The 26,189-nt window shown below is 41.2% G+C and overlaps 1 protein-coding gene across 1 annotated transcript; it reads left to right on the top strand.

The window, feature by feature from the left end:
* The first annotated feature begins 6,504 nt into the window (after window positions 1-6,504).
* On the top strand, window positions 6,505-14,766 carry LOC115128836 (zinc finger and BTB domain-containing protein 43-like). The gene is made up of 2 exons (XM_029658960.2): window positions 6,505-6,580; window positions 11,058-14,766. The coding sequence occupies exon 2, from the start codon at window positions 11,078-11,080 to the stop codon at window positions 12,497-12,499; it is 1,422 nt and encodes a 473-aa protein (XP_029514820.1). The 5' UTR covers window positions 6,505-6,580; window positions 11,058-11,077; the 3' UTR covers window positions 12,500-14,766.
* The last annotated feature ends 11,423 nt before the right edge of the window (window positions 14,767-26,189 follow it).

The raw sequence follows: 26,189 nt of genomic DNA, 5'->3' as shown, positions 1-26,189 counted from the left end.
TAGCTAGCTACAACTGCTAGCCTGCTACTAGCTAGCTGCTGCTGTTGCGCAGCAACCAAGTTGCTTGTCCCGGTTTTAGAACTCTGAGATTCGGCTGAAAAGATGTTAGCATTGTCAGAAATGCTGCAAAAAGATAGCACATCGTTAGCTCTTAACGGACATGAAATGAGCACATAAGAGCGATAAATTACACATTTAATAAAGGCTGTTACAAATACGTACTTAGTCAATCCGAAATGTTTCAATCCAATGGTCACTTTATGGACTCTATGGTCTTTAATCCGTCATCTTGAATTTGAGCTAGGTAGGCGCAGAAAATACTCTGAAAACTAAATTACTAATGACCCTTTTTTTTAAATCCGGTATGTGGTTCTTGGTAACAGCCAAGACAGAGACGGGGAGTGGATTGTGTACCTCCAATCAAATTGATTTTCTAATTTAATTGAGATTGGTGTCCTATTGGCTTAGATATGATGGTAAGGAGATTTGAATTGAACATTATGCTTCAACCAATGCTAACACCCCACACAATAATTTCACAGATTTGGGACTGTCAGGGATAAAATGCCCTTCAGTGTATCTGGCTCTATTGAGGCGAGGCACTTCACACCCAGACATAATTTGCTGTTCCAAAATCCATTGTTGGCAGCTACTGATATTTTCAATGTTTGCATCTATCACTTTCCCCCATCACATATCACATGGATTATCTAAACAAAAGATACTTGGCCTGACTATCTATTTGACACAAGTGTTGAGAAGCTAAAGCCTGGCCTGCAGCGATGAAGGCACTATACGTTTATATTTATTGCATTGTGGAGTAAAAGGCTTTTTGATTGTAAAAAACCCTGTGTCGGCTGGCAAGACCACTGGTCCTTGGGTAAGGCATGGTGCTGAATTCTCTCAATCCATGGCAAACTAAGGAAAAGTAAACCAAGAAAATCAACGGACTAAATAAAGGCAATAGAGACCCAGAAAAGGGTATGGCAGGAAAATGTACATCATTAAAAAAATATAATTATATGAATTCTATGCAATAATCTGAATATTTATGGCTTATACTGTAGTGTGTAAGATAAATTCAACATGTTAAATAGTGAGTTGGGATCACAAGGTATAAACACAACTTTTATACAGTATGATTTTTTTTCTTCTTCTTCTTGTACCTCTGTTGCCTAACATCTCTCTGTGCAATGTTTCAGAGTGTGGTGGGCCAGGGATGACCTGGATGGCGTGAGTAGTCCCTGATCCACCGCACGCTAGGCTCAGGTTTATGTCATGCCGAAGCATTGCCGTGCCACGCTTCGCTGGCTCTCTGTACGGACGCTTCAACCTCAGCGGAACCGTGGCTGACAGATCCAAAATGGGCATTCCGAACTGAACATGCAGAGGTGGCAATCACCCTCCATTGTGTTCAATCAGTTTCTTCTTTGTTTATTTACCAAGCCCCAGTTAAACTGAATATCTTATCTCCTAAGCGACTCATTTCATACTAGAACAAAAAGGGGCTATAAACCTTCACTTACCATTTTTTTAATGAATTTAAACAAATATGGCATTCATAAAAATGTCAGTTTAAATGTTAAGAAGATTTGTTGATGTGAGGATCAGTCTTAGCAGAGAAGGTGAATTGTTTCAATATACAATCCTGTTATCTTGTGTTCAGACCCTAAGCAAATAAACCCCCAACACACACACACACACTTCCTCAGACCGTGTAATCTACCCCTTCTACCTCCTATTCAGCTGATCTCTTTTCCACCCAATGAATCCAATATTGTATGCCTAATAATTAAATCAGATTTATTGCTTTTGTGCATTTGATGGAATTATCTGCTCGTCCTATCAGTCCTTCTCCAGATAGCAGAGGCAATATAAACGTTTGGACCCTCTCACAAAGGCCCATGTATATTTCATCAGCTACAGCAAGAAGGCCAAACATCATACAGGACTGTTCAAACACAGCTGTTGTTCACCGCACCCCTTCACTGCACTGCCCTCAATGGATAGATTTAAGTATCATATTTGCTTGCATGTCTACTCTTTTTGATTCTATATTATTTTCTATTCTTTTTTTCCCCCCCAGCCAGATAACAGAGCTACCTATAGATCTGCAACACACCTGCTATCCCAGACACTTCTCTGATAATAGACTGATAACTGTCAACTGGATTGAAACTGTCCTGCATGTTTTCAAAAATGTCTAAGGTTCAATTTCAGCAGTTTGATGATACAGCTATGGACAAAACAAAATAAACTATTATTGGATGTCTATTTAATCTCCCTACTAACATACAGTAATTCAATGTAGAAATAAATTGATAAAGACAAATAGCTTTGATTTTACATCCAGTCCCAAATTCTTTTTGGTCACAGTACATTTCAGACAAAGTATTTAAGTAGGTGATTTCTTCTTTAAGATACAAATATATGTCAATAATCCTTCCTCCACAGGACCATTCTATGGATGAAATTTGGTGAAAATTTGATGAAAATTTCCAAAATAATTGTATTTTTTTGTTATTATTGAGGTGCTTGAGCTAAATATTATTTCGTTTTTAACTCATTTCCACACTACAGGTTTTGTAAATATTATTGAGTTAACTCATTCCACACTGCAGGTTTGTTAAATATTGTTGGGTTTTTAACTAATTCCACACGACAGGTTTGTTAAATATTGTTGGGTTTTTAACTAATTTCCACACTAAAGGTTTTGTAAATATTATTGAGTTAACTCATTCCACACTGCAGGTTTGTTAAATATGAATGGGTTTTTAACTAATTCCACACTACAAGTTTTGCCATGCATACACCTATTGCTTTTCACCATATCAAGAGACAAGTGATGAGGCAAATTCAGGTAACTAGCCAACGTTAGATAAGAACTAGCTGCTTCACCTGTCCTGTGTGATATTATTCAGGTATTAGTAAAAAAAAAGAAAAGTTGCTTCTGTTGTCTCTCACTCTACCTCCTTAATACCCAAGAACAGATCTGCCGATTTTACTCACTCTGTAAGAGTGAGGCCTCTGTAATACAAATTGCAGAGGACAAAAATGTTTTTTTTATTTTTTATCTAATTGACTACGTCCCAAAATGGCACTCTATTTCCCTACATAGTGCACTACTTTTGAACCGAGCCCTTTAGGGTCCTGGTCAAACGTAGTGCACTATATAGGAAATAGGGTGCATTTGGGACATATATACTAGGAGTAAGGCTCCATTCCCAGCTGGAGGAGCTCAGGCCTCCCCTCTCTGATCCCTGCACCTGCCCTGCATAGAAGAGGCACACAGCGCAGGGCCAAAGAATGTCTGGTCAAGCGACCGGCCGGCGCAGGCCAACAAAGGCCCACTTCAGGACAGATTACAACTTCAACAGGAGACTCTTTGATCGGGCTACTTTGAAAACATCATCGATATCAAGATCAACCCTCGAGGTCAAAAAAGCCATTTCGAAAAATACACAGTTTTGTTGGCTGTGTGTGTGTGTGTGTGTGTGTGTGTGTGTGTGTGTGTGTGTGTGCGTGCGTGCGTGTGTGTGTGTGCGTGCGTGCGTGTGTGTGTGTGTGCGTGCGTGTGTGTGTGTGTGCGTGCGTGCAGAGGTGTCATGCCCGTAGGGGGCACAGAGGCACGTGCTACCCGATCTTTCCTGTTTTTAGAAAAAATACAAAAAAATTAATTGTTCTTGTCATTTTAACTGTAATACTGCCACTTAGCAATTTAATTAAGTTGTCTTTAGGCCCTCAACCTATCTCCCAGCCTCATAGCTACCAAGAAGCCATTTCAGGCTATCAATCCATTTAGAATAACTACATGTAACTGCCAAAATAAAGGAAACACCAACATAAAGTGTCTCAATAGGGCGTTGGGCCATTAAGAACCAGAACCACTTCAATGCACCTTGGCATAGATTCTACAAGTGTCTGGAACTCTATTGAAAGGATGAGACACCATTCTTCCACGAGGTATACCATAATTAGTTTTTTTTGTTGATGGTGGTGTTAAACGCTATCGCACCCGCCGCTCTAGAACCTCGTATAAGTGTTCAATTGGATTGAGATCTGGTGACTGAGAACGCCATGGCATATGGCTTACACCTTTTCATGCTCATCAAACCTTTCAGTGACCACTCGTGCCCTCTGGATGGGGGCATTGTCATCCTATGGGGGCATAGCCATGGTAGTCAAAATAATAGCCTGCCCAGCATTTTTATATATGACCCTAAGCATGATGGGATTTGAATTGCTTAATTAACTCAGGAACCACACCTGTGTGGAAGTGCCTGCTTTCAATATACAGTACTTTGTATCCCTCATTTACTCAAGTGTTTCCATTATTTTGTCAGTTACCTGTATCTTGGCTGGCATGCCTGTTTGCAAAGTTGGTAGACTTTAGAAAAGCAAGCAATAACTAAATGTACTGAATAAGACTCACATTCCTTTCAATATTTTACCCAGATTTTAGCAGAGATGCAGAGAAGCATGTTAAGTTTCTTTAAAAAAAAGACCACCAGTCAGAAGGATAAAGACAGCTCAAGCGGTATGTTTAGATATGCAGGATTATATATATATACAGTGCATTCAGGAAGTATTCAGACCCCTTGACTTTCTCCACATTTTGTTACTTTACAGCCTTATTCTAAAATGGATTCAATATTTTTTTCCCCCTCATCAATCTACACACAATACTCCATAATGACATCACAATTACTCCATAATGACATCACAATTACTCCATAATGACATCCCAATACTCCATAATGACAAAGGTAAAACTGGTTTAAAAATATAAAACTTTAAAAAAGGAACTTATTTACACAAGTATTCAGACCCTTTACTATGAGACTCGAAATTGAGCTCAGATGCATCCTGTTTCCATTGATCATCCTTGAGATATTTCTACAACTTGATTGAAGTCCACCTGTGGTAAATTCTATTGATTGGACATGATTTGGAAAGGGACACACCTGTCTATATAAGGTCCCACAGTTGACAAAAACCAAGCCAAGAGGTCGAAGGAATTGTCCGTAGAGCTCCGTGGAGCTCCGAGGGAAGGGTACCAAAACATTTCTGCAGCATTGAAGGTCCCCAAGAACACAGTGTCCTCCATCATTATTAAATGGAAGACGTTTGGAACCACCAAGACTCTTCCTAGAGCTGGCTGTCCGGCCAAACTGAGCAATTGGGGGAAAAGGGCCTTGTTCAGGGAAGTGACCAAGAATCTGATGGTCACTCTGACAGAGCTCCAGAGTTCCTCTGTGGAGATGGGAGAACCTTCCAGAAGGACAACCATCTCTGCAGCACTCTACCATAAAGGGCTTTATAAAGGCCTTTCTACCATAAAGGCCAGACGGAAGCCACTCCTCAGTAAAAGGCACATGACAGCCCACTTGGAGTTTGCCAAAAGGCACCTCAAGGACTCTCAGACCATGAGAAACAAAATTATCTGGTCTGATGAAACCACACTTTGGCCTGAATGCCAAGGTTCACGTCTGGAGGAAACATGGCACATAATGGAACATAAAGTTGAACTGACAATACTAGGCATACATGATTAAAAATAAAATTCACATTTAACCTAATGTTGACTGAATGGTGGTGTAAAGAGTTCCAAACAATATTACAATGCATGATAATAACGTTCTCCAGAGAAACATGAACGTTCATCATCCTTCACCTTTTCACTAGTTATTAAGTCACTTTAATAACTCTACCTACATGTACACATAACCTAAATTACCTCGACTATCCGGTGCCCCCGCACATTGACTCTGTACCGGTACCCCCTGTATACAGCCCATCTTTTGTTATTTTACCTCAGCTCAAAATTTGATTTGAAAACATTTCAGGTTCAAAGGTTATGCCTGTCCTGGGAAAGATCTCAAACTGAGAAATCTCAGGTTAGCCTGTACTGCCACCAAGTGTTGTTCACACGTCATTTTATAAACACCCCCAAAAAAAATACAAAAAAAATAATAATGCAAAGAGGTATCATTGTGGTCTCAAGAATATACAAATATGTCCACAGGGAAAAGCATGCGCAGGATATCAAAGTCGTATGCTTAGTATTTTCATTCATTTAGAACCAGCACACACACCCAACGTTTCCAATAGGTATTTTTCAAGAATGTCCTGCAAAGTAACTTCTTCCTTTCCGGTCTTTTTCTGCCAAATATCAGCTCATCGTCTCACTACGTTGCACATCAGGGTTGTATTTAATATGTGTTTTCTTTCGGATGAGATGAACTCAAATATGTCATTTAAAAGACATATTATTTGAACTTTAAGAATTCAGGTGGGGGGGGGGACATTGTTGTATGCCAACATTATGTATGAATCTACAGAAGTAAGAATCTGTCCGATAAACCTACAACATTTTTAGAAGGCCCTCCTCCAACCATGATTCTAACTCATCTGGCAACCCAGACAGTGAGGGCGGGCTGGGGGCGGGTTTGTTTACATTGCTCATCATGCGCCATGCGATTCTTGGTTACGTGATGACGTGGTCTGAAAGATTTCCAGTGGAACTCGGAAGAGAAGCGACTGTTGTATTCTAAATCAAGAGATAGAAATGAAATTGAAGGTGAGACAACTATATGTTTCATGCACGTACAATAGCGAGATAGTGACGTATGGCCAGTCATTCTTGAAAACTTAGAAATTCATCTTAATCGTCAGGATTTTATTTATTCAGTGCATGGCTACTTGGTTAGCGCCATAGGCTAGCCTAGCTAGCCAGCTTCTGCAACATGATTTTTCAGGATCGGGTGAATCACAAGGAAAATGGAAATGTGACACTTGCACGTAGTATTCGGTATGCAAATAGGTGGGCACATAACAGTTTGCCGATGTTGAAATCAAAAGCTATATAGCTTACCTACGTTTTTACCTAATTGAGTTTTCAATTGTATTTTGTATTTTGCTTATATCATTGAGTACCATTATTGAGTGCACACCCCACGTATGTAAATGATAATGGCCATCTTTAGCAAGTTGAAGCTACTCCGTGTGGTCTCCTTTGATGAATATGATTATGGAATATGTTAGTTAATGATAGTTAATCATAGATGTTGTGTTTTTATCGCATCTCCTAGCTAAGTGGGAGTGAACGTTTACTAGTATTATGTTCTATAGATCGATAGGACTGTGGTCTTTCTTTTCTATAACCTGTAGGGAACACAATATATTGTCTATCCTTGGATTGTAGCTTGTTTTTTTAAAACTTATGGGTGGCACAAATTGCAATATGGGGGAAAGGAATAGGCAGGGTGCAAATTTAAAACAGTAGTATTTAATATACTTTAAAAATGTGTAGTGTTTTTGCAAACATTATTGTAGTATTTATTAAAAGTACTTTTTTTTGGATAATATTATAGTATTTACTATAGTATTATACAGTATACTACAACATTCTATAGTAGGTACTACACATGATCAAGGGATACTACAATCTGCAGTGTAGTATTCTACAGTATACTATATAATTCTATTGTAAGTACTGTAGTATTTTTTAAATGTGGGTTCATGTACATATCTACCTCAATACTCCAGTATCTCTGCACATTGTACATGTGGTACTGGCACTTACCATGTATATAGCTTCCTCTCTGTGGCACTGATTCTGTATATAGCTGACCCTATATGTAGCTGGCCCTGTACATAACTGACCCTGTATATATCTTCCTCTCTTATTTATTGTGGGGTTTTTAAAAGTCTTATTTTGTTATTAGTTCTACTTGTTTATATTGAATACTGCACTGTTGGGTAGGGCTTGCAAGTTAAGCACTATCCCTGTATAAGTGGATGTGTCAAATAAAACTGGATCTTAAACGATACAGGAAATAAAACACACGTAGTTAACTTCAACACAATTAAAAGGATAGTTCATGCAAAATCTATATTTGGATCAAATTACCCTTACCTTGAGTTGTGTCTGAAGGCCCATGATGACAGAATCCACAATTATGCATTATCTACTTCTGGCTAACAGCCTGGAGTTAGCATATTAGCATCATCAGTTTTCCATGAGTGGAAACAGCCAATCCGATGTTATCAAAGCTGGAGCTACCAGTTTGTACACCAGATATGTGATTACTATGTTACCATGATGGTAATTACAGGAAAGCCCTATATAAAACGACGCAATAGATTGTTCAACTAACCTGTTCTTGGCAAAACCTCCTTTGTTCTCGATTCGGGGAAAAAAGTATGTTCCAAATGTCCATGTCCAATTGCAGGTGGTTCTACAAAAACCCACGAAAACTCAGAAAGATTTCAAATCCACATTTTGCACCAAGTGAGGAGTTCCCTCGTTATTTAAGCTGCCAGGCATCTTGCATTTCCCAACGTCTTTGCAGGAACTAGTTGTTTCTATGTGCCGCGGCCACACAGTGCTACCAAAACAAAGATCTACACACATTCAAGAGGCATTTCTCACTTGGTACAAAACATGGATTTAATATCTTTCAGAGTTTTCGCTGGCATTTGTAGAAACACCTGCACCTGGACACCTGACATTTCTAAGATACTTTTTATCACTGAATCGAGAACGAAGAAAGTTTTGCCAGGAACAGGTTAGTTATCACATACAGTGGAGCAAAAAAAGTATTTAGTCAGCCACCAATTGTGCAAGTTATCCCACTTAAAAATATGAGAGGCCTGTAATGTTCATCATAGGTACACTTCAACTATGACAGACAAAATGGGGGAAAAAATCCAGAAAATCACATTGTAGGATTTTTAATGAATTTATTTGCAAATTATGGTGGAAAATAAGTATTTGGTCACCTACAAACAAGCAAGATTTCTGGCTCTCACAGACCTGTAACTTCTTCTTTAAGAGGCTCCTCTGTCCTCCACTCGTTACCTGTATTAATGGCACCTGTTTGAACTTGTTATCAGTATAAAAGACACCTGTCCACAACCTCAAACAGTCATATTCCAAACTCCACTATGGCCAAGACCAAAGAGCTGTCAAAGGACACCAGAAACGAAATTGTAGACCTGCACCAGCTTGGTTTGAAGAAATCAACTGTGGGAGCAATTATTAGGAAATGGAAGACATACAAGACCACTGATAATCTCCCTCGATCTGGGGCTCCACGCAAGATCTCACCCCGTGGGGTCAAAATGATCACAAGATCACAAAATCCCAGAACCACACGGGGGGACCTAGTGAATGACCTGCAGAGAGCTGGGACCAAAGTAACAAAGCCTACCATCAGTAACACACTACGCCGCCAGGGACTCAAATCCTGCAGTGCCAGACGTGTCCCCCTGCTTAAGCCAGTACATGTCCAGGCCCGTCTGAAGTTTGCTAGAGAGCATTTGGATGATCCAGAGGAAGATTGGGAGAATGCCATATGGTCAGAGGAAACCAAAATATAACATTTTGGTAAAAGCTCGACTCGTCGTGTTTGGAGGACAAAGAATGCTGAGATGCATCCAAAGAACACCATATCTACTGTGAAGCATGGGGGTGGAAACATCATGCTTTGTGACTGTTTTTCTGCAAAGGGACCAGGACGACTGATCCGTGTAAAGGAAAGAATGAATGGGGCCATGTATCGTGAGATTTTGAGTGAAAACCTCCTTCCATCAGCAAGGGCATTGAAGATGAAACGTGGCTGGGTCTTTCAGCATGACAATGATCCCAAACACACCGCCCGGGCAACGAAGGAGTGGCTTCATAAGAAGCATTTCAAGGTCCTGGAGTGGCCTAGCCAGTCTCCAGATCTCAACCCCATAGAAAGTCTTTGGAGGGAGTTGAAAGTCCGTGTTGCCCAGCAACAGCCCCAAAACATCAACGCTCTAGAGGAGATCTGCATGGAGGAATGGGCCAAAATACCAGCAACAGTGTGTGAAAACCTTGTGAAGACTTACAGAAAACGTTTGACCTCTGTCATTGCCAACAAAGGGTATGTAAACAAAGTATTGAGATACTTTTGTTATTGACCAAATACTTATTTTCCACCATCATTTGCAAATCAATTCATTTAAAATCCTACAATGTGATTTTCTGGATTTTTTCCCCCTCATTTTGTCTATCATAGTTGAAGTGTACCTATGATGAAAATTACAGGCCTCTCTCATCTTTTTAAGTGGGAGAACTTGCACAATTGGTGGCTGACTAAATACTTTTTAGCCCCACTGTATATCTAGCGAAAAAAATAACAACAGTCTCACGGCGAAGAAAACGTGGACATGTTCTTTGCGAGTATTGACAGGAAGTTGTGGTTTGCAGTGCAGCTTTGATAACATCGGTTCGGCTGTTTCCGCTAACTCCAAGCTGTCACCGGAAGTAAATAATGAATAATTACAGATTCTGTCACCATGGGCCTTCAGACACAACTCAAGGTAAGGCATTCAGACCCACATATAGACTTTGCATGAACTATCCTTTTTAATAACCTATTCATGTTCTATTTGTTCTGAGCTACACTGACTGTACAAAACATTAAGAACATCTGCTCTTTCCATGACATATACTGGAAAAAGGTGAAAGCTATAATCCCTTATTGTTAAATCCACTTCAGTCAGTGTAGATGAAGGGGAGGAGACGGGTTAAAGAAGGATTTTTAAGCCTTGAGACAATTGAGACATGGATTGTATATGTGTGCCATTCAGAGAGCGAATGGACAAGACAACATATTTAAGTGCCTTTGAACAGGGTATGGTAGTAGATGCCAGGCGCACCGGTTTGCGTCAAGAACTGCAACGTTGCAGGGTTTTTCACACTCAACAGTTTCCTGTGTGTATCAAGAATGGTCCACCACCCAAAGGACATCCAGCCAACTTGACATAACTGTGGGAAGCATTGGAGTCAACATGGGTCAGCATCCCTGTGGAAGCATTGGAGTCAACATGGGTCAGCATCCCTGTGGAACGCTTTCGACACCTTGTAGAATCCGTTCCCCAACGAATTGAGAGTGTTCTGAGGGCAAAGGGCAACTCAATATTAGGAAGTTGGGCCTAATGTTTGGTATACTCAGTGTAAATCTATAACCCACATAGTTAACATCAACACAATTAATGACCTGTTCATGTTCTACATATTCTAGATCTAGACCCCCTGGCTGCCATGGAGTCTGAGGGGAATGTGCTCCGCGTGGACTTCCCAAACTTCTCTGGAACCATGCTGCAGAAGCTCAACCAGCAGCGGCAGAGGGGCCAGCTCTGTGACATCATCGTAGTCATCCAGGGACACCAGTACCGTGCTCACCGGGCCATCTTGGCTGCCAGTTCGCCCTACTTCTGCGACCAAGTGCTCCTTAAAAACAGTGCCCGCTGTGTTTTACCTGACGTCATGCACCCGTGCGTGTTCGAACGTCTCCTCCTCTCTTGCTACACGGGCACCCTGCACCTACCTGCCGGCGAGGTGGTAGCTTTCCTCACGGCAGCTAGCTTCCTCCAGATGTGGCACGTGGTGGACAAATGCACTGAGCTCTTAGAGGTGGTAGGAAGCGGCGCTAGCACATTAGTGCACAAGTCTTCTGGTGGGCTGAGGGACAGGCCTTTCCCTGGGGACAGTAGCTACCACAGCCCCGGGGACGGCTCCATGGGCCTGGAGGATGGTGGAGGAGGAGGAGCAGTAGAGGGCTTTGCCAAAATGGAGATGGACCAGCTCCTGGAGAACAGCTTCTCCCCTCCCACTCTGGAGAACAACAGCACCCAGCCCAGCGGAAGCTGCTCGCCACCGGTCGACCACGATGGCTCAGGTAGTGAGGTCGCCAGCCAGGATGGGGACGTTGAAGAGGGTGGCGAGGGGGACTACCAGTACTCCAGACCTGCCTATGTCCCACCCAGTATCATGGGCCACAGGAAATGGGTCCACGTAAAGTCAGAAAGGCGCGCAGATTGCAAGGGTGACGGGGCCCTCTTTAGCGGGGACCCTGCGGTCACTGACCCTGAGCAGCTGAAACTTACCCACTCCCAGGCCTCAGCCAGCAGGAGCTCCCTGGACCACGGCATTGATGAGAAACCGGTGGCTCAGCTGGAGGAGAGCCTGGAGGAGGATCCTCTGGACTTCTACGGTACCTCCATAGAGGGCTTCTCCACCGACAAGGCCGACGGGACACCGCTTGGACTGAAAGATGACCTGCTAGAAGGGGCAACCGGAGTTGAGGAGAGTGGTGGTGGAGGAGAAGGAACCCCTGGTGGCCTCCAGGAAGAGACCTCTCACTCGGGCTTCACCTCAGTGGTCTACAAGCTGTACCCCTGCCAGTGTGGCAAGAGCTTCACTCACAAGAGCCAGCGGGACCGGCACATGAGCATGCACCTGGGCTTGCGGCCGTACGGCTGCGCCGTGTGCGGCAAGAGTTTCAAGATGAAGCACCACCTGGTCGGCCACATGAAGATTCACACGGGCGTCAAGCCCTACGAGTGCAGCCTGTGTGCCAAGCGCTTCATGTGGCGGGACAGCTTCAACAGACACACGTCCTCCTGCACCAGGGTCCATCAGGCCCGGTGCGCCGTCAACGAGCAGGCCGCCCAGATCTGCTGATCTCAGATGTTATTTCCAAACCACCATTCACCTCGCCCCCCCCACACCACTATCCCATATCAGTTTCACTGAATAGGCTGCTCAGATGTGCCTGTCCCGGGATCAGATTAAGACAGTGCTGCTTGGGTGACCACCTTCCAATCAGTTTAGCTGGATTTAGAATGATATCTTCGAGCAGCGGCCTGAGCCACCGACGCATCACATATAACTGATCCAAGATCAGAATCCTGGAAAGCTTTGTAGTCTAGTCAGATCTGCTTGTGTGGAATCAGAACCTTAGGTCCTGCGGTGTGTGGACTGCTATACAGGGCATTCTGAAAGTATTCAGACCCCTTGACTTTTTCCTAATTATGTTACGCTTCAGCCTTATTCTAAAGTGTATTAAATTGTTTTTTTATTCCCCTTATCAATTTACACACAAGACCCCATAATGACAAAGCAAAAACAGGTTTTTGCTCATTTATTAAAAATAAAACACGTAAATATCACATTTACATAAGTATTCAGACCCTTTTACTCGGTACTTTGTTGAAACATCTTTGGCAACGATTACAGCCTTGAGTCTTCTTGGGTATGACGCTACAAGCTTGGCACACCTGTATTTGGGGAGTTTCTCCCATTCTCTGCAGATCCTCTCAAACTCTGACCAGCTATTTTCAGGTCACTCCAAAGATGTTCGATCGATCGGGTTCAAGTCCGGGCTCTGGCTGGGCCACTCAAGGACATTCAAGAACTTGTCCCGAAGCCACTCCTGCTCTGTCTTGGCTGTGTGCTTAGGGTCTTTGTCCTGTTGGAAAGTGAACCTTCGCCCCAGTGTGGGGTCCTGAGCGCTCTGCAGCAGGTTTTCATCAAGGATCGCTCTTTCCTTTTCTCTGTTCATCTTTCCTTCGATCCTGAGTAGTCTCCCAGTCTAGTATGCTTATGCAGTATGCTTCACCGTAGGGATGGTGCCATGTTTTCTCCAGACGTGACACTTGGCATTCAGGCCAAAGAGTTCAGTCTTGGTTTCATCAGACCAGAGACTCTTGTTTCTCATGGTTGAGAGTCCTATAGGTGCCTTTTGGCAAACTCCAAGTGGGCTGTCGTGTGCCTTTTACTGAGGAGTGGCTTCTGTCTGGCCACTCTGGTGGAGTGCTGCAGAGATGGTTGTCCTTCTGGAAGGTTCTCCCATCTCCACAGAGGAACTCTGGAACTCTGTCAGCATGATCATCGGGTTCTTGGTAACCTCTCTGAGCAAGGCCCTTCACCCCCGATTGCTCAGCTTGGCCGAGCGGCCAGCCCTAGGAAGATTCTTGGTGGTTCCAATCTTCTTCTGTTTAAGAATGATGGAGGCCATTGTGTTCTTTGGGACCTTCAATGCTGCAGAATGTTTTTGGTACCCTTCCCCAGATCTGTGCCTCGACAAAATCCTGTCTCGGAGCTCTACGGCTTGGTTTTTGCTCTGACATGCACTGTCCACTGTGGGACCTTTTATATAGACAGGTGTGTGCCTTTCCAAATAATGTCCAATCAATAGAATTTACCACAGGTGGACTCCGATCAAGTTGTAGAAACATCTCAAGGATGATCTTTATGGGGGTATTGTGTGTAGATTTATAAGGATTTTTTATTTAATTTAATCTATTTAGAAAAAGGCTGTAACGTAACAAAAGGTGGACCAAGTCAAGGGCTCTGAATAATTTCCCGAATGGACTGCAGCTACATAACAGGAGCGATGTGGAGTGTATGTAAATTGACTTTGGAGCAAGAATGTGTTTGGTCACACATCCAATGTGGGGTCTACGTTACCTCAATGTTCTCACATAGACACAAACACCACAACCATTACATTTACTGTCATATATGGGCCTTTCTTTTGTTAACTATGTGGATGAGGATTATTCTTATTTGTCTTCAGTCCCCCTCATTTAGAAAGTGTCCCTTTCCTCAGGTGTCTGGATGTTGGGAGAGCAGTGCTGTTCATCATATCAATTAGCCAGCGATTCCCCTGATGAGTCTTCATTTTCAAACCTCACATGTCTTTTGCCATCCAATGACTTATCATATCTATTACTTCAGAAATAATTGTGTATAAATATCTAATTTATTGATGGGTTTTTTTTTGGGGGGGGGGGGGTGGATCGTGTAAATGAGACGATGTATCTTGGACATACTGGTACAGTTGTAGGAAATTATGGTAGGTTTACATGATGGTGAGTAGTGTTTGTTGAGGTGTGCCAATGTACTGTAGTTAGGTCAATAAAACACGAGGATACTGAGCTATGGAATAGTGCTTTTGATATTGATTTGTGTATTTTATTTGCCATTTTGAACATACTTTAGTTTAAAGGGGCGATCAGTAGTTGAAACGATAACAAAGTTGAGGGACGGGGCTGGAGAAATGTAACCGCTCTCAAATTCGTAGACGGAGCTGTGGATGCTAGGACTGAACATCCATGATATCAAAATGATAGTTTTAACTATGGTTTGAGGATATATAGTGTTGGTTTATGTAACATTGTTTGATGCTAAAACATCCATGATATCAAAATGATAGTTTTAACCATGGTTTGAGGATATATAGTGTTGGTTTACATTGTTTGCAAACATTGGTGTAAAATAAGATTATATGTTGGGTTCTGATGGGGGTACGACAGTTGAACAAGCTCAGAGGCATAAGTTATATTCTTTAAGTCCAAAAATGGATGTAGCAATTGCAGATTGCCCCTTTTTTAATGAGATATACATTTCAATTTTGGAAATATTATTCTTTGAGGCACTCCAAACATGTACAGTGCCTTCAGAAAGGTATTCCTACCTCCTGACTAATTCTACGTTTAGTTGTGAATTCAAAATGGATTACATAGATATTTTATCACCCATCAACACACAACACCCCATAATAACAAAGTGAAAACATGTTTTTTGACAATACAGAAATATCTCATTTACATAAGTATTCACACCCCTGAGTCAATACTTTGTAGAAGCACCTTTGGCAGCGATTACAGCTGTGAGTCTTTCTGGGTAAGTCTCTAAGAGCTGAGAGTCTTTCTGGGTAAGTCTCTAAGAGCTGGGAGTCTTTCTGGGTAAGTCTCTAAGAGCTGAGAGTCTTTCTTGGTAAGTCTCTAAGAGCTGGGAGTCTTTCTGGGTAAGTCTCTAAGAGCTGGGAGTCTTTCTGGGTAAGTCTCTAAGAGCTGAGAGTCTTTCTGGGTAAGTCTCTAAGAGCTGTTCCTGGATTGTGCAACATTTGCCCTTTTATTCCTATTCAAAATTCTTCAAGCTCAGTCAAATTGGTTGTTGATCGTTGCTTGACAACCATTTTCAGGTCTTGCCATAGATTTTCAAGTAGATTTAAGTCAAACTGTATCTCGTCCACTCAGGATCATTCACTGTCTTCTTGGCAAGCAAGTCCAGTGTAGATTTGGCCTTGTGTTTTAGGTTATTGTCCTGCTGAAAGGTTTTCCTCTAGAATGTTGCCTGTGCTTAGCTCCATTCTGTTTTATTTTTCATCCTGAAAAACTCCCCAGTCTTTAACAATTACAAGCATACCCATAACATGATACAACCAACACTGTGCTTGAAAATATGGAGTGCTACTCAGTAATGTGTTGTATTGGATTTTCCCCAAACATAACACTTTATATTCAGGACAAAAAGTGAATTGCTTTACCACATTTTTTTGCAGTATTACTTTACTTTATTACTTTACTCTACACCATCCAAAGTGTAATTAATAACTTCACCGGGTTCAAAGGGAAATGTCAATGTCTTCTTTTTTATATTTACCCGTCTACCAATAGGTGCCCTTCTTTGAGGCATCGGAAATCCTCCCTGTATTTTGTGGTTGAATCTGTGTTTGAAATTCACTGCTCGACTGAGTGACCTTACAAATAATTGTATGTGTGGGGTACAAAGATGAGGTGGTCATTAAAAAAAATCATCAACTTATTATGTGACTTGTTAAGCCAATTTTTACTCCTGAACTAAATTCAGGCTGTAACACAACAAAATGTGGAAAAAGTCAAGGGGTGTGAATACTTTCTGAAGACACTGTATGTATATATAGAGGCACTCAAACCTAGTTTGAACTAGAGCATGACTTTCTGCCAGTAGGCTACCTGTTAGCTAGCCTACATGGCTACCTGTTAGCGCCTACATGGATACCTGTTAGCGCCTTCATGGCTACCTGTTAGCGCCTACATGGATACCTGTTAGCGCCTTCATGGCTACCTGTTAGCGCCTACATGGATACCTGTTAGCGCCTACATGGATACCTGTTAGCGCCTTCATGGCTACCTGTTAGCGCCTACATGGCTACCTGTTAGCGCCTACATGGATACCTGTTAGCGCCTACATGGATACCTGTCAGCGCCTTCATGGCTACCTGTTAGCGCCTACATGGCTACCTGTTAGCGCCTACATGGCTACCTGTTAGCGCCTACATGGCTACCTGTTAGCGCATACATGGATACCTGTTAGCGCCTTCATGGCTACCTGTTAGCGCCTACATGGCTACCTGTTAGCGCCTACATGTTCGTACAGTCAGCCATATAAAGATTGTGTGTAACATAATACAACATCATTTTAATCATTTTAAATGATGCCTGCGGTTTAAGTCTGCTGTTTTAAGCTCGCTAGGTTTGATTAATTCAATTATATTTCCATACAACAATTTATATATATATATATATATTTTTTTTTTTTTTAATTTTACCCCCTTTTCTCCCAAATTTCGTGGTATCCAATTGTTTGTATCTTGTCCCATTGCTACAACTCCCGTATGGGCTCGGGAGAGACGAAGGTCGAAAGTCATGCGTCCTCCGAAACACACCCCAACCAAGCCGCACTGCTTCTTAACACAGCACGCATCCAACACGGAAGCCAGCCGCACCAATGTGTCGGAGAAAACACCGTGCACCTGGCGACCTGGTTAGCGTGCACTGCCCCCGGCCCGCCACAGGAGTCGCTAATGCGCGATGGGACAAGGACATCCCTACCGGCCAAACCCTCCCTAACCCGGACGGAGTCTCAGAGTCTCTGGTGGCACAGCTAGCACTGCGATGCAGTGCCCTATACCACTGCGCCACCCGGGAGGCTACAATTAATATATTTAACCGGAAACCTCAAAGACATACAGTACCAGACAGAAGTTTGCACACACCTACTCATTCAAGGATTTTTCTTTATTTTCTACATTGTAAACTATGAAATAACACATGGAATCATGTAGTAACCAAAAAAGTGTTAAACAAATCAAAATATATTTTATATGTGAGATTAGTAGCGACCCTTTGCCTTGATGACAGCTTTGCACACTCTTGGTATTCTCTCATCCAGCTTCATGAGGTAGTCACCTAGAATGCATTTCAATTAACAGATGTGCTTTTGTTAAAAGTTCATTTGTGGAATTTATTTCCTTAATGCATTTGAGCCAATCAGTTGTGTTGTGACAAGATAGGGATGGTGTACAGAAGATATCCCTATTTGGTGAAAGACCAAGTCCATATTATGGCAAGAACAGCTCAAATAAGCAAAGAGAAACGACTGTCCATCATTACTTTAAGAAATTAAGGTCAGTCAATCCAGAATATTTCAAGCACTTTGAAAGTTTCTTCAAAGTGCAGTCACAAATACCATCAAGCGCTATGATGAAAGTGGCTCTCATGAGGACCGACACAGGAAAGGAAGATCCAGAGTTATCCCTGCTACAGAGCATAACTTCATTAGAGAAATTGCAGCCCAAATAAATTCTTCACAGAGTTTAAGTAGCAGACACATCTCAAAATCAACTGTTCAGAGGAGACTGTGTGAATTAGGCCTTCATGGTCGAATTGCTGCAAAGAAACACTACTAAACACCAATAAGAAAAAGAGACTCACTTGGGTCAAGAAACATGAGCAATGGACATTAAGACCGTGGAAATCTGTCCTTTGGTCTAATGAGTCCAAATTTGAGATTTTTGGTTCCAGCTGCCGAGTCTTTGTGAGACGCAGAGTAGGTGAACGGATGACCTCTGCATGTGTTGTTCCCACCATGAAGCATGGAGGAGGAGGTGTGATGGTGTGGGGGTGCTTTGCTGGTGACACTGACACTGATCCTAATAAAATACCAAATACCTGTCAGTGATTTATTTAGAATTCAGTGCACACTTAACCAGCATGGCTACCACAGCATTCTGCAGAGATACAGCCTCCCATCTGGTTTGCGCTTAGTGGGACTATAATTTGTTTTTCAACAGGACAATGACCCAAAACACACCTCCAGGCTGTGTAAGGGTTATTTGAACAAGGAAATTGATGGAGTGCTGCATCAGATGACCTGGCCTCCACAATGACCCGACTTGAGATGGTTTGGGATGAGTTGGACCGCAGGGTGAAGGAAAAGCAGCCAAAAATATAAAAGCATAAAATATATTTTGATTTGTTGAAACCCTTTTTTTTTTGGTTACTATATGATTCCATATGTGCTATTTCATAGTTGTGATGTCTTTACTACTATTATACAATGTAGAAAATAGTTTTAAAAAATAAAGAGAAACCCTTGAATGAGTAGGTGTGTCCAAACTTTTGACTGGTCCTGTATACTAAAACCTCAGCATATGTATCATCAAGTGTTTAACTATATTTCTGGGAAGTAGGTATAAATAAATGTAAGATAACTGTACCTGTAGTTTGTAGTTACACAAAATCTGCTAATCAACATATTGAATATAGTTCATATGGTTTCTTACTACTGATATATTAATGATTGCTTTTTAGAACATTTATGACTGTTTTGACATTGTTGCTATATTGTGACTTCTAACTTAATTTTTGAATGAGCATGGGTTCCCAATTTAAGATGATCCTTGAAGAATGAAGGTGAAATTGTAATTTAAAAAAAGTGAATATTGGTACTTATACCACAACAAGGAATTTGCCACAGTCTGTCCACCAATAACTTGTGTGGTTTTAGGTTAAAACATTATTTATGCTTCACGTCATTTTTGGGGGGGAGGGGGTGACCTGTCAGTTTGCCAGAAATGATTGACCTCTATTTGTACTGCTTGATAATAGGAATGTTTTTGTTAGAAATGTTTTTAAATGAACCTGGACTAACAAATGTATTGCAAATGTCTGGAATACGTCATTTCTCATTACTTTGCAGCATTTTTTAAATGTATTACTGTTATACAATGGTATTTTTGTATCGGCTGCTAACGCTAACAAAATCATTTTAGAGTAACAGTTGTTAGTCTTTATCACGTGAAAGCTAACTTTGGTGCATTTAATGCAAAGTCTGAACTATATGATATGCATATGGAATTTGAAACTATGCTATTTGCTTACGTTTGACTTTTTATCAGAAGTTCTGTAGGTTTTTGGGTCATCTGGGGAAAATTGAGTTATCAATCGAAAATGAAATTTCTTAGAATGATAGGCTTATGTATCGTTAATGAAAGTGGACAGTGAGGTTCTGCGCTAGTTGCTACTTTCGTGAAGATGCAAAGTCAGTTCCAAATATTGACAGCCCCTTGGTGAAGATGAGCACAAACAAAACACATTTTGAGCTATATTGTATGCAACAAAAAAATCATCTATATTATACCAATACAATTGCTCAGAGAAAGAGCTTTTTTTTTTTTTTTTAATTGAACCTTTATTTAACTAGGCAAGTCAGTTAAGAACAAATTCTTATTTACAATGACGGCCTAGGAACAGTGGGTTAACTGCCTTGTTCAGGGGCAGAACGACGGATTTTTCCCATGTCAGCTCGGGGATTTGATCTAACAACCTTTCTGTTACTGGTCCAATGATCTAACTACTAGACTACCTGCTGTTTAACAAGTAATACTTTTTTCTCAAAAATATAGATAACGGCACTGAGCCTTTTTCTAAAAATGTCTTATGAGTTGGAGAACACATTGGGAGTGATCTCAATATAGAATCTTTCCAGATCCTTGATATGTGACCTATATCCTTCGTCTGTACTTATGGACTGTCCTCTTCAATTGAAACCACCGGTTTACAATGGGGTTCAAGTTTGTAGACTGAGATGTCTATTGCGAAATGTTGTTTTTTGTGGTCAATTAACAATTTCTCTGTGGATTTTCATGCTTTGGGTTATTGTCTTGCTGGAAGACCCACTTGCGGCCAAGTTTCAGCCTCCTGGCAAAGTGAACCAGGTTACAACTATATTACTGGAAAAATTAAAATACAACTCTTCATTTTGAGATGAAAGAAAACATAAGGATTGAACAATAGTACCAATTGAGTTTGTTTGGGATGCGTCCCTATATTAGTGATTAAATTAAAACTACCTCACGGAAATGAGCATATTTATTTTACTATCTAACGAAAGTTGCGTACAGTTTTCCAGAACCATTTCCTAACCTTTTGCTTTGTCACCATTTTGAGATTTTCTTCTTATAGAAGAACTTTGTGAATGTTTTGTACAAAAATAAATGTTTTCAACAATAAACGTTTTTTCCCCCCGTGTACCATTTCATTGTGGATTTTTGTTTGGAAGCCTCTACTTCCCCAGGTTACATTTAATTATTCCAGTGATATTGCTGCGGGCTATTCCCTCTTATGCTTTTGTACATTGAACTACCTACCAACAGTGTGACGTTAGAAAATGGCAGGGTTGTCGCAATAACAGAATCACAATACCGCCATACCTGATTTTTGGCAACAAAAAAAGAAAACTGAAGCAAACTGACCTCTATGGTCCTTTTTAAAACCCGTCTGTATGTAAAAATCTTGTGTGATATAGTTTGGGAATAAACACGTGACTCTTGGTGACAACTGAATGCTGTGTGTTTGCGACATTAGAAAAAAATATTCTCAAGAAATGAGGATTGCTTCATGTTACTACGTTCTATGGCTGTCATGATACCAGTAAGTATTTGGGCAATTCCAAAATACTGCAGAACAGTGCAGACGTTTGGTAACATATTGAAAAAGTGAAGAATCTGAGTCTCGTCATCACTCTGTTACCGTGACCCATTCCTATTACTACTACTACTATGACCGAGTGGTTGACCCACATGACATCATCATCATGCTGATCATGTCATCATTGTGACAGTATGGTGCTTTACTGCTAAGTTATGAAACACATCGCTAACTAATGTAACGAATCACTAACTAATGTAACAAATCACCAACTAATGTAACAAATCACTAACTAATGTAACATATCACTAATGTAACGGATCACCAACTAATGTAACGGAACACTAACTAATGTAACGGATCACCAACTAATGTAACGGAACACTAACTAATGTAACGGATCACTAAGTAATGTAACAAAACTCTAATGTAACAAATCACTAACTAATGTAACGGATCACTAACTAATGTACCGGATCACTAACTAATGTACCGGATCACTAACTAATGTAACGGATCACTAACTAATGTAACGGATCACTAACTAATGTAACGGATCACTAACTAATGTACCGGATCACTAACTAATGTAACGGATCACTAACTAATGTAACGGATCACTAACTAATGTAACGGATCACTAACTAATGTAACGGATCACTCTCTTTCACTTCTCATGTGTGCTGAGTCTCAGGTTCCATATATTGACCACAAGAAGAAGCCATATACCTTTACGTCCTCAAGGACTGCTCTGAATCAGGGGGTCAAGGGCAGAAGCGCCAGAATACATTTTGCCCTTTAGATCACAATGAATAAGATGAACTGGACAAGACCTGATCCTAGATCAGCACTCCTATTATGAGATACTTAATACATACAGTACCAGTCAAAAGTTTGGACACACCTACTCATTCAAGTTTTTATTTTATTTTAATTTTTTACTATTTTCTACATTGTAAAATAATAGTGAGACATCAAAGCTATGAAATAACACATATGTAATCAAGTAGTAACCAAAATAAAGTTAAACAAATCAAAATATATTTTAGAGTTGAGATTCTTCAAAGTAGCCACCCTTTTCCTTGATGACAGCTTTGCACACTTTTGGCATTCTCTCAACCAACTTCACCTGGAATGCTTTTCCAATAGTCTTGAAGGAGTTCCCACATATGCTGAGCACTCGTTGGCTACTTTTCCTTCACCCTGCGGTCCAACTCATCCCAAACCATCTCAACTGGGTTGAGGTCGGGTCATTGTGGAGGCCAGGTCATCTGATACAGCACTCCATCACTCTCCTGCTTAGTCAAATATCCCTTACACAGCCTGGAGATGTGTTTTGGGTCATTGTCCTGTTGAAAAACAAATGATAGTCCCACTAAGCACAAACCAGATGGTATGGCGTATCGCTGCAGAATGCTGTGGTAGCCATGCTGGTTACGTGTGCCTTGAATTCTAAATAAATCACTGTCAGTGTCACCAGCAAAGCACCCCCACACCATCACACCACCGCCTCCATGCTTCACGTGGGAATCACACATACAGGGATAATCTGTTCATCTACTCTGCGTCTCACAAAGATATGGCGCCTGGAACTAAACATCTCAAATTTGGACTCATCAGACCAAAGGACAGATTTCCACCAGTCTAATGTCTTGGCTCAAGCAAGTCTCTTCTTCTTATTGGTGTCCTTTAGTAGTGGTTTCTATGCAGCAATCCAACCACGAAGGCCTGATTCACTCAGTCTCCTCTGAACAGTTGATGTTGAGATGTGTCTCTTACTTGAACTCTGAAGCATTTATTTGAGCTACAATTTATGAGGCTGGTAACTCTAATGAACTTATCCTCTGCAGCAGAGGTAACTCTGGGTCTTCCTTTCCTGTGGTGGTCCTCATGAGAGCCAGTTTCATCATAGCGCTTGATGGTTTTTGCAACTGCATTTGAAGAAACTTTCAAAGTTCTTGAGATTTTCCGGATTGACTGACCTTCATGTCTTAAAGTAATGATGGACTGTTGTTTCTCTTTACTTATTTGAGCTGTTCTTGCCATAATATTGATTTGGTCTTTTACCAGTAAGGGCTATCGTCTGTATACCACCCATACTTTGTCACAATACAACTGATTGGCTCAAACGCATTAAGAAGGAAAGAAATTCCACAAATTAACTTTTAACAAGGCACACCTGTTAATTGAAATGCATTCCAGGTGACTACCTCATGAAGTTGGTTGAGAGAATGCCAAGAATGTGCATAGCTGTTTTAACACATTTTGGTTACTACATGATTCCATGTGTGTTATTCCATAGTTTTGATGTCTTCACTATTATTCTACAATGTAGAAAAACCCTTGAGTGAGTCGGTGTGTCCAAACTTTTGACTGGTACTGTATATCCATTGGCCATAGTGCCCATCTCCAGCAGCTCTTTGTGTGTATGTCTCTTCATTGCAGTGCATCCAACACCAGCCAGATCTTGTTTATATTTGAGTAAGCCTAATTTAAATAACATTTAAATCCCAACTAGAGGATCATGGGTAAAGCAAGGTAGAGAAGGGTAGAAGGCTGAACAGAAGATTCCCACATTTTACCAGCAGAGGGCACAACTAGTCCAATGCACGGTAGGCTATGGTATAGCACGGGCTTCAAAGCGGCAAAGGTTTCTACGTATCTATCCAACTGTCTGTGACCGATTTATGTATGTTGAATCGGGACAACAATGTCCAGCAGCCAACAGCTGAGACTATCCGTGGACATTTCTCAGGTCCAGTCCAGATGGGGGAGGCTGTTGTTAGATAGGATGGGTGTGTAGAAGTCTCAAACCTGATTGGATGTGCTGTAGACCTAGGCCCTTGTCCAATCCAATTACATTAGATACACTCGCCATTCTTTGAAGTGACCCAAAACACGTATGCCGAAAGTCATACCACAGCGCCTATCTTAAGACACTCTGGATTCCTGCTGTCTGATCTGACGGGAACCTGATGGATTAAAACAAAACAAAATTTAAACTAGGCAAGTCAGTTAAGAACAAATTCTTATTTACAATGACGGCCAAGGAACACTGGGTTAATTGCCTTGTTCAGGGGCATAACGACAGATTTTTACCTTGTCACCTTGGGGATTCGATCTAGCAACCTTTCGGTTACTGGCCCAACGGCAGGTAGAAATGTAGACTTTACCGGAATGCTAACAGAACTACCATAGTAATGCTGCTAATACACAAGAGTAGTAATAGCTTGTGGACATCGGGCTGTAATAATCAGTCAAGGTAATTGGTCAACAACATGTCTAACGTAGGGATGGTTATCTTCTATGTTCAACATGTTAAAGACGCACAAAGTGTTTGTTATAAATATAAACAGTAGATACATCAGGATTTTGGATAATGTAAAAGCAATACATATTATGGGCACCATAGAGATTAAATAAATGTCCTTTGATGAGGACATTGTTTAAGTTTATTTTATTTTTACAGGGATATTGCACATTAATCAACATTTCAGTAAAAGTGCCGGTTTTAGCCAGCAGGCTAATTTTCAACCACAGTCCCTGGGCAGGTTATTAAAAACAATTACAATATAGACAATCATTGAGCAGTGAGCACACACAGAGCAACATAGGACAAGCAAGACGTAGCATACAGACAGAGCAACAGAACAAGCAAGACGTAGCATACAGACAGAGCAACAGAACAAGCAAGACGTAGCATACAGACAGAGCAACAGAACAAGCAAGACGTAGCATACAGACAGAGCAACAGAACAAGCAAGACGTAGCATACAGACAGAGCAACAGAACAAGCAAGACGTAGCATACAGACAGAGCAACAGAACAAGCAAGACGTAGCATACAGACAGAGCAACATAGGACAAAAAGCAGCAAGACAAAATTCATAAAAGCAACAAAGTGTTTCCACACCTCACGAGGTACAGACAACAGACAACATGGAAAGCGGCAATACACAGCTAGGGACCATGTTCACAAATCTGATTGACCTTTAGCCATGTCTTCATGCAGTATGTGAAAGTGTGATAGGTGGTGCAGTTGTGTGTGTCTGATGGCAGTGTATTCCAGACATGGGAAGCTCTCACAGAGAAAACGGATTTACTAAAGGTGTCTTTCCTTAAGGGAACTATACAGTCACTTTTCATGGCAGACCTTGTGGATCTGCTGCCATATGTTTGGGTTTTCTGTTTAACAAAAATACTGAGTGGAGGGGGAGCCAGGCCATTTAGGATCTTGAATACAAGACATGCGTCGGTGTATTGCACAAGATTTTCCCAACTCAGGAGCTCATGCTTTCTGAGGATGTATCAGTGATGGTGGCTATTGGGCTTCCTATCAAGCACTTTGAGAGCCTGTTTGTAGACAGACTGAATAGGTTTTAATGTTGTACAGCAAGCTTGGGGCCAACTAGTCAAGCAGTATGTTAAGTGGGGGAGTATCATAGATTTGAAGTACAGTTTTGCTACATCTGTTGTCAAACAATTTCGTATAAATCTGAAATTAGCTAGGTTGAATTTGGTTATCTGAATTACCTTTTTCACATGCTTTTTAAAAGAGAGGTTGGAATCAATTATGATGCCAAGGTACTTAAAATCAGATACCACCTGGAGCTTCTCCCCTGACACATAGACATTTGGCTCAGTAGCATCTGTTGTCCTCTTTGTAAAGAACATGCAAACAGTTTTTTTCACATTGAGATGCAAACACGAGTCACTGAGCCACTTTATAACCTGGACCATTACAGTAGTGAGTTCTTGTGCAGCTTGTTTGCCCTTTTCATGCACATATATCACTGTATCATCTGCATACATTTGAACTTCAGACCCAGTACA

The sequence above is a fragment of the Oncorhynchus nerka genome, linkage group LG4, assembly GCF_034236695.1.
Source record: "Oncorhynchus nerka isolate Pitt River linkage group LG4, Oner_Uvic_2.0, whole genome shotgun sequence".
In the NCBI taxonomy this organism is placed as follows: domain Eukaryota; kingdom Metazoa; phylum Chordata; class Actinopteri; order Salmoniformes; family Salmonidae; genus Oncorhynchus; species Oncorhynchus nerka.
The sequence above is the reverse complement of the archived record's forward strand: the minus strand, read 5'-3'. Positions and strand labels throughout refer to the sequence as shown.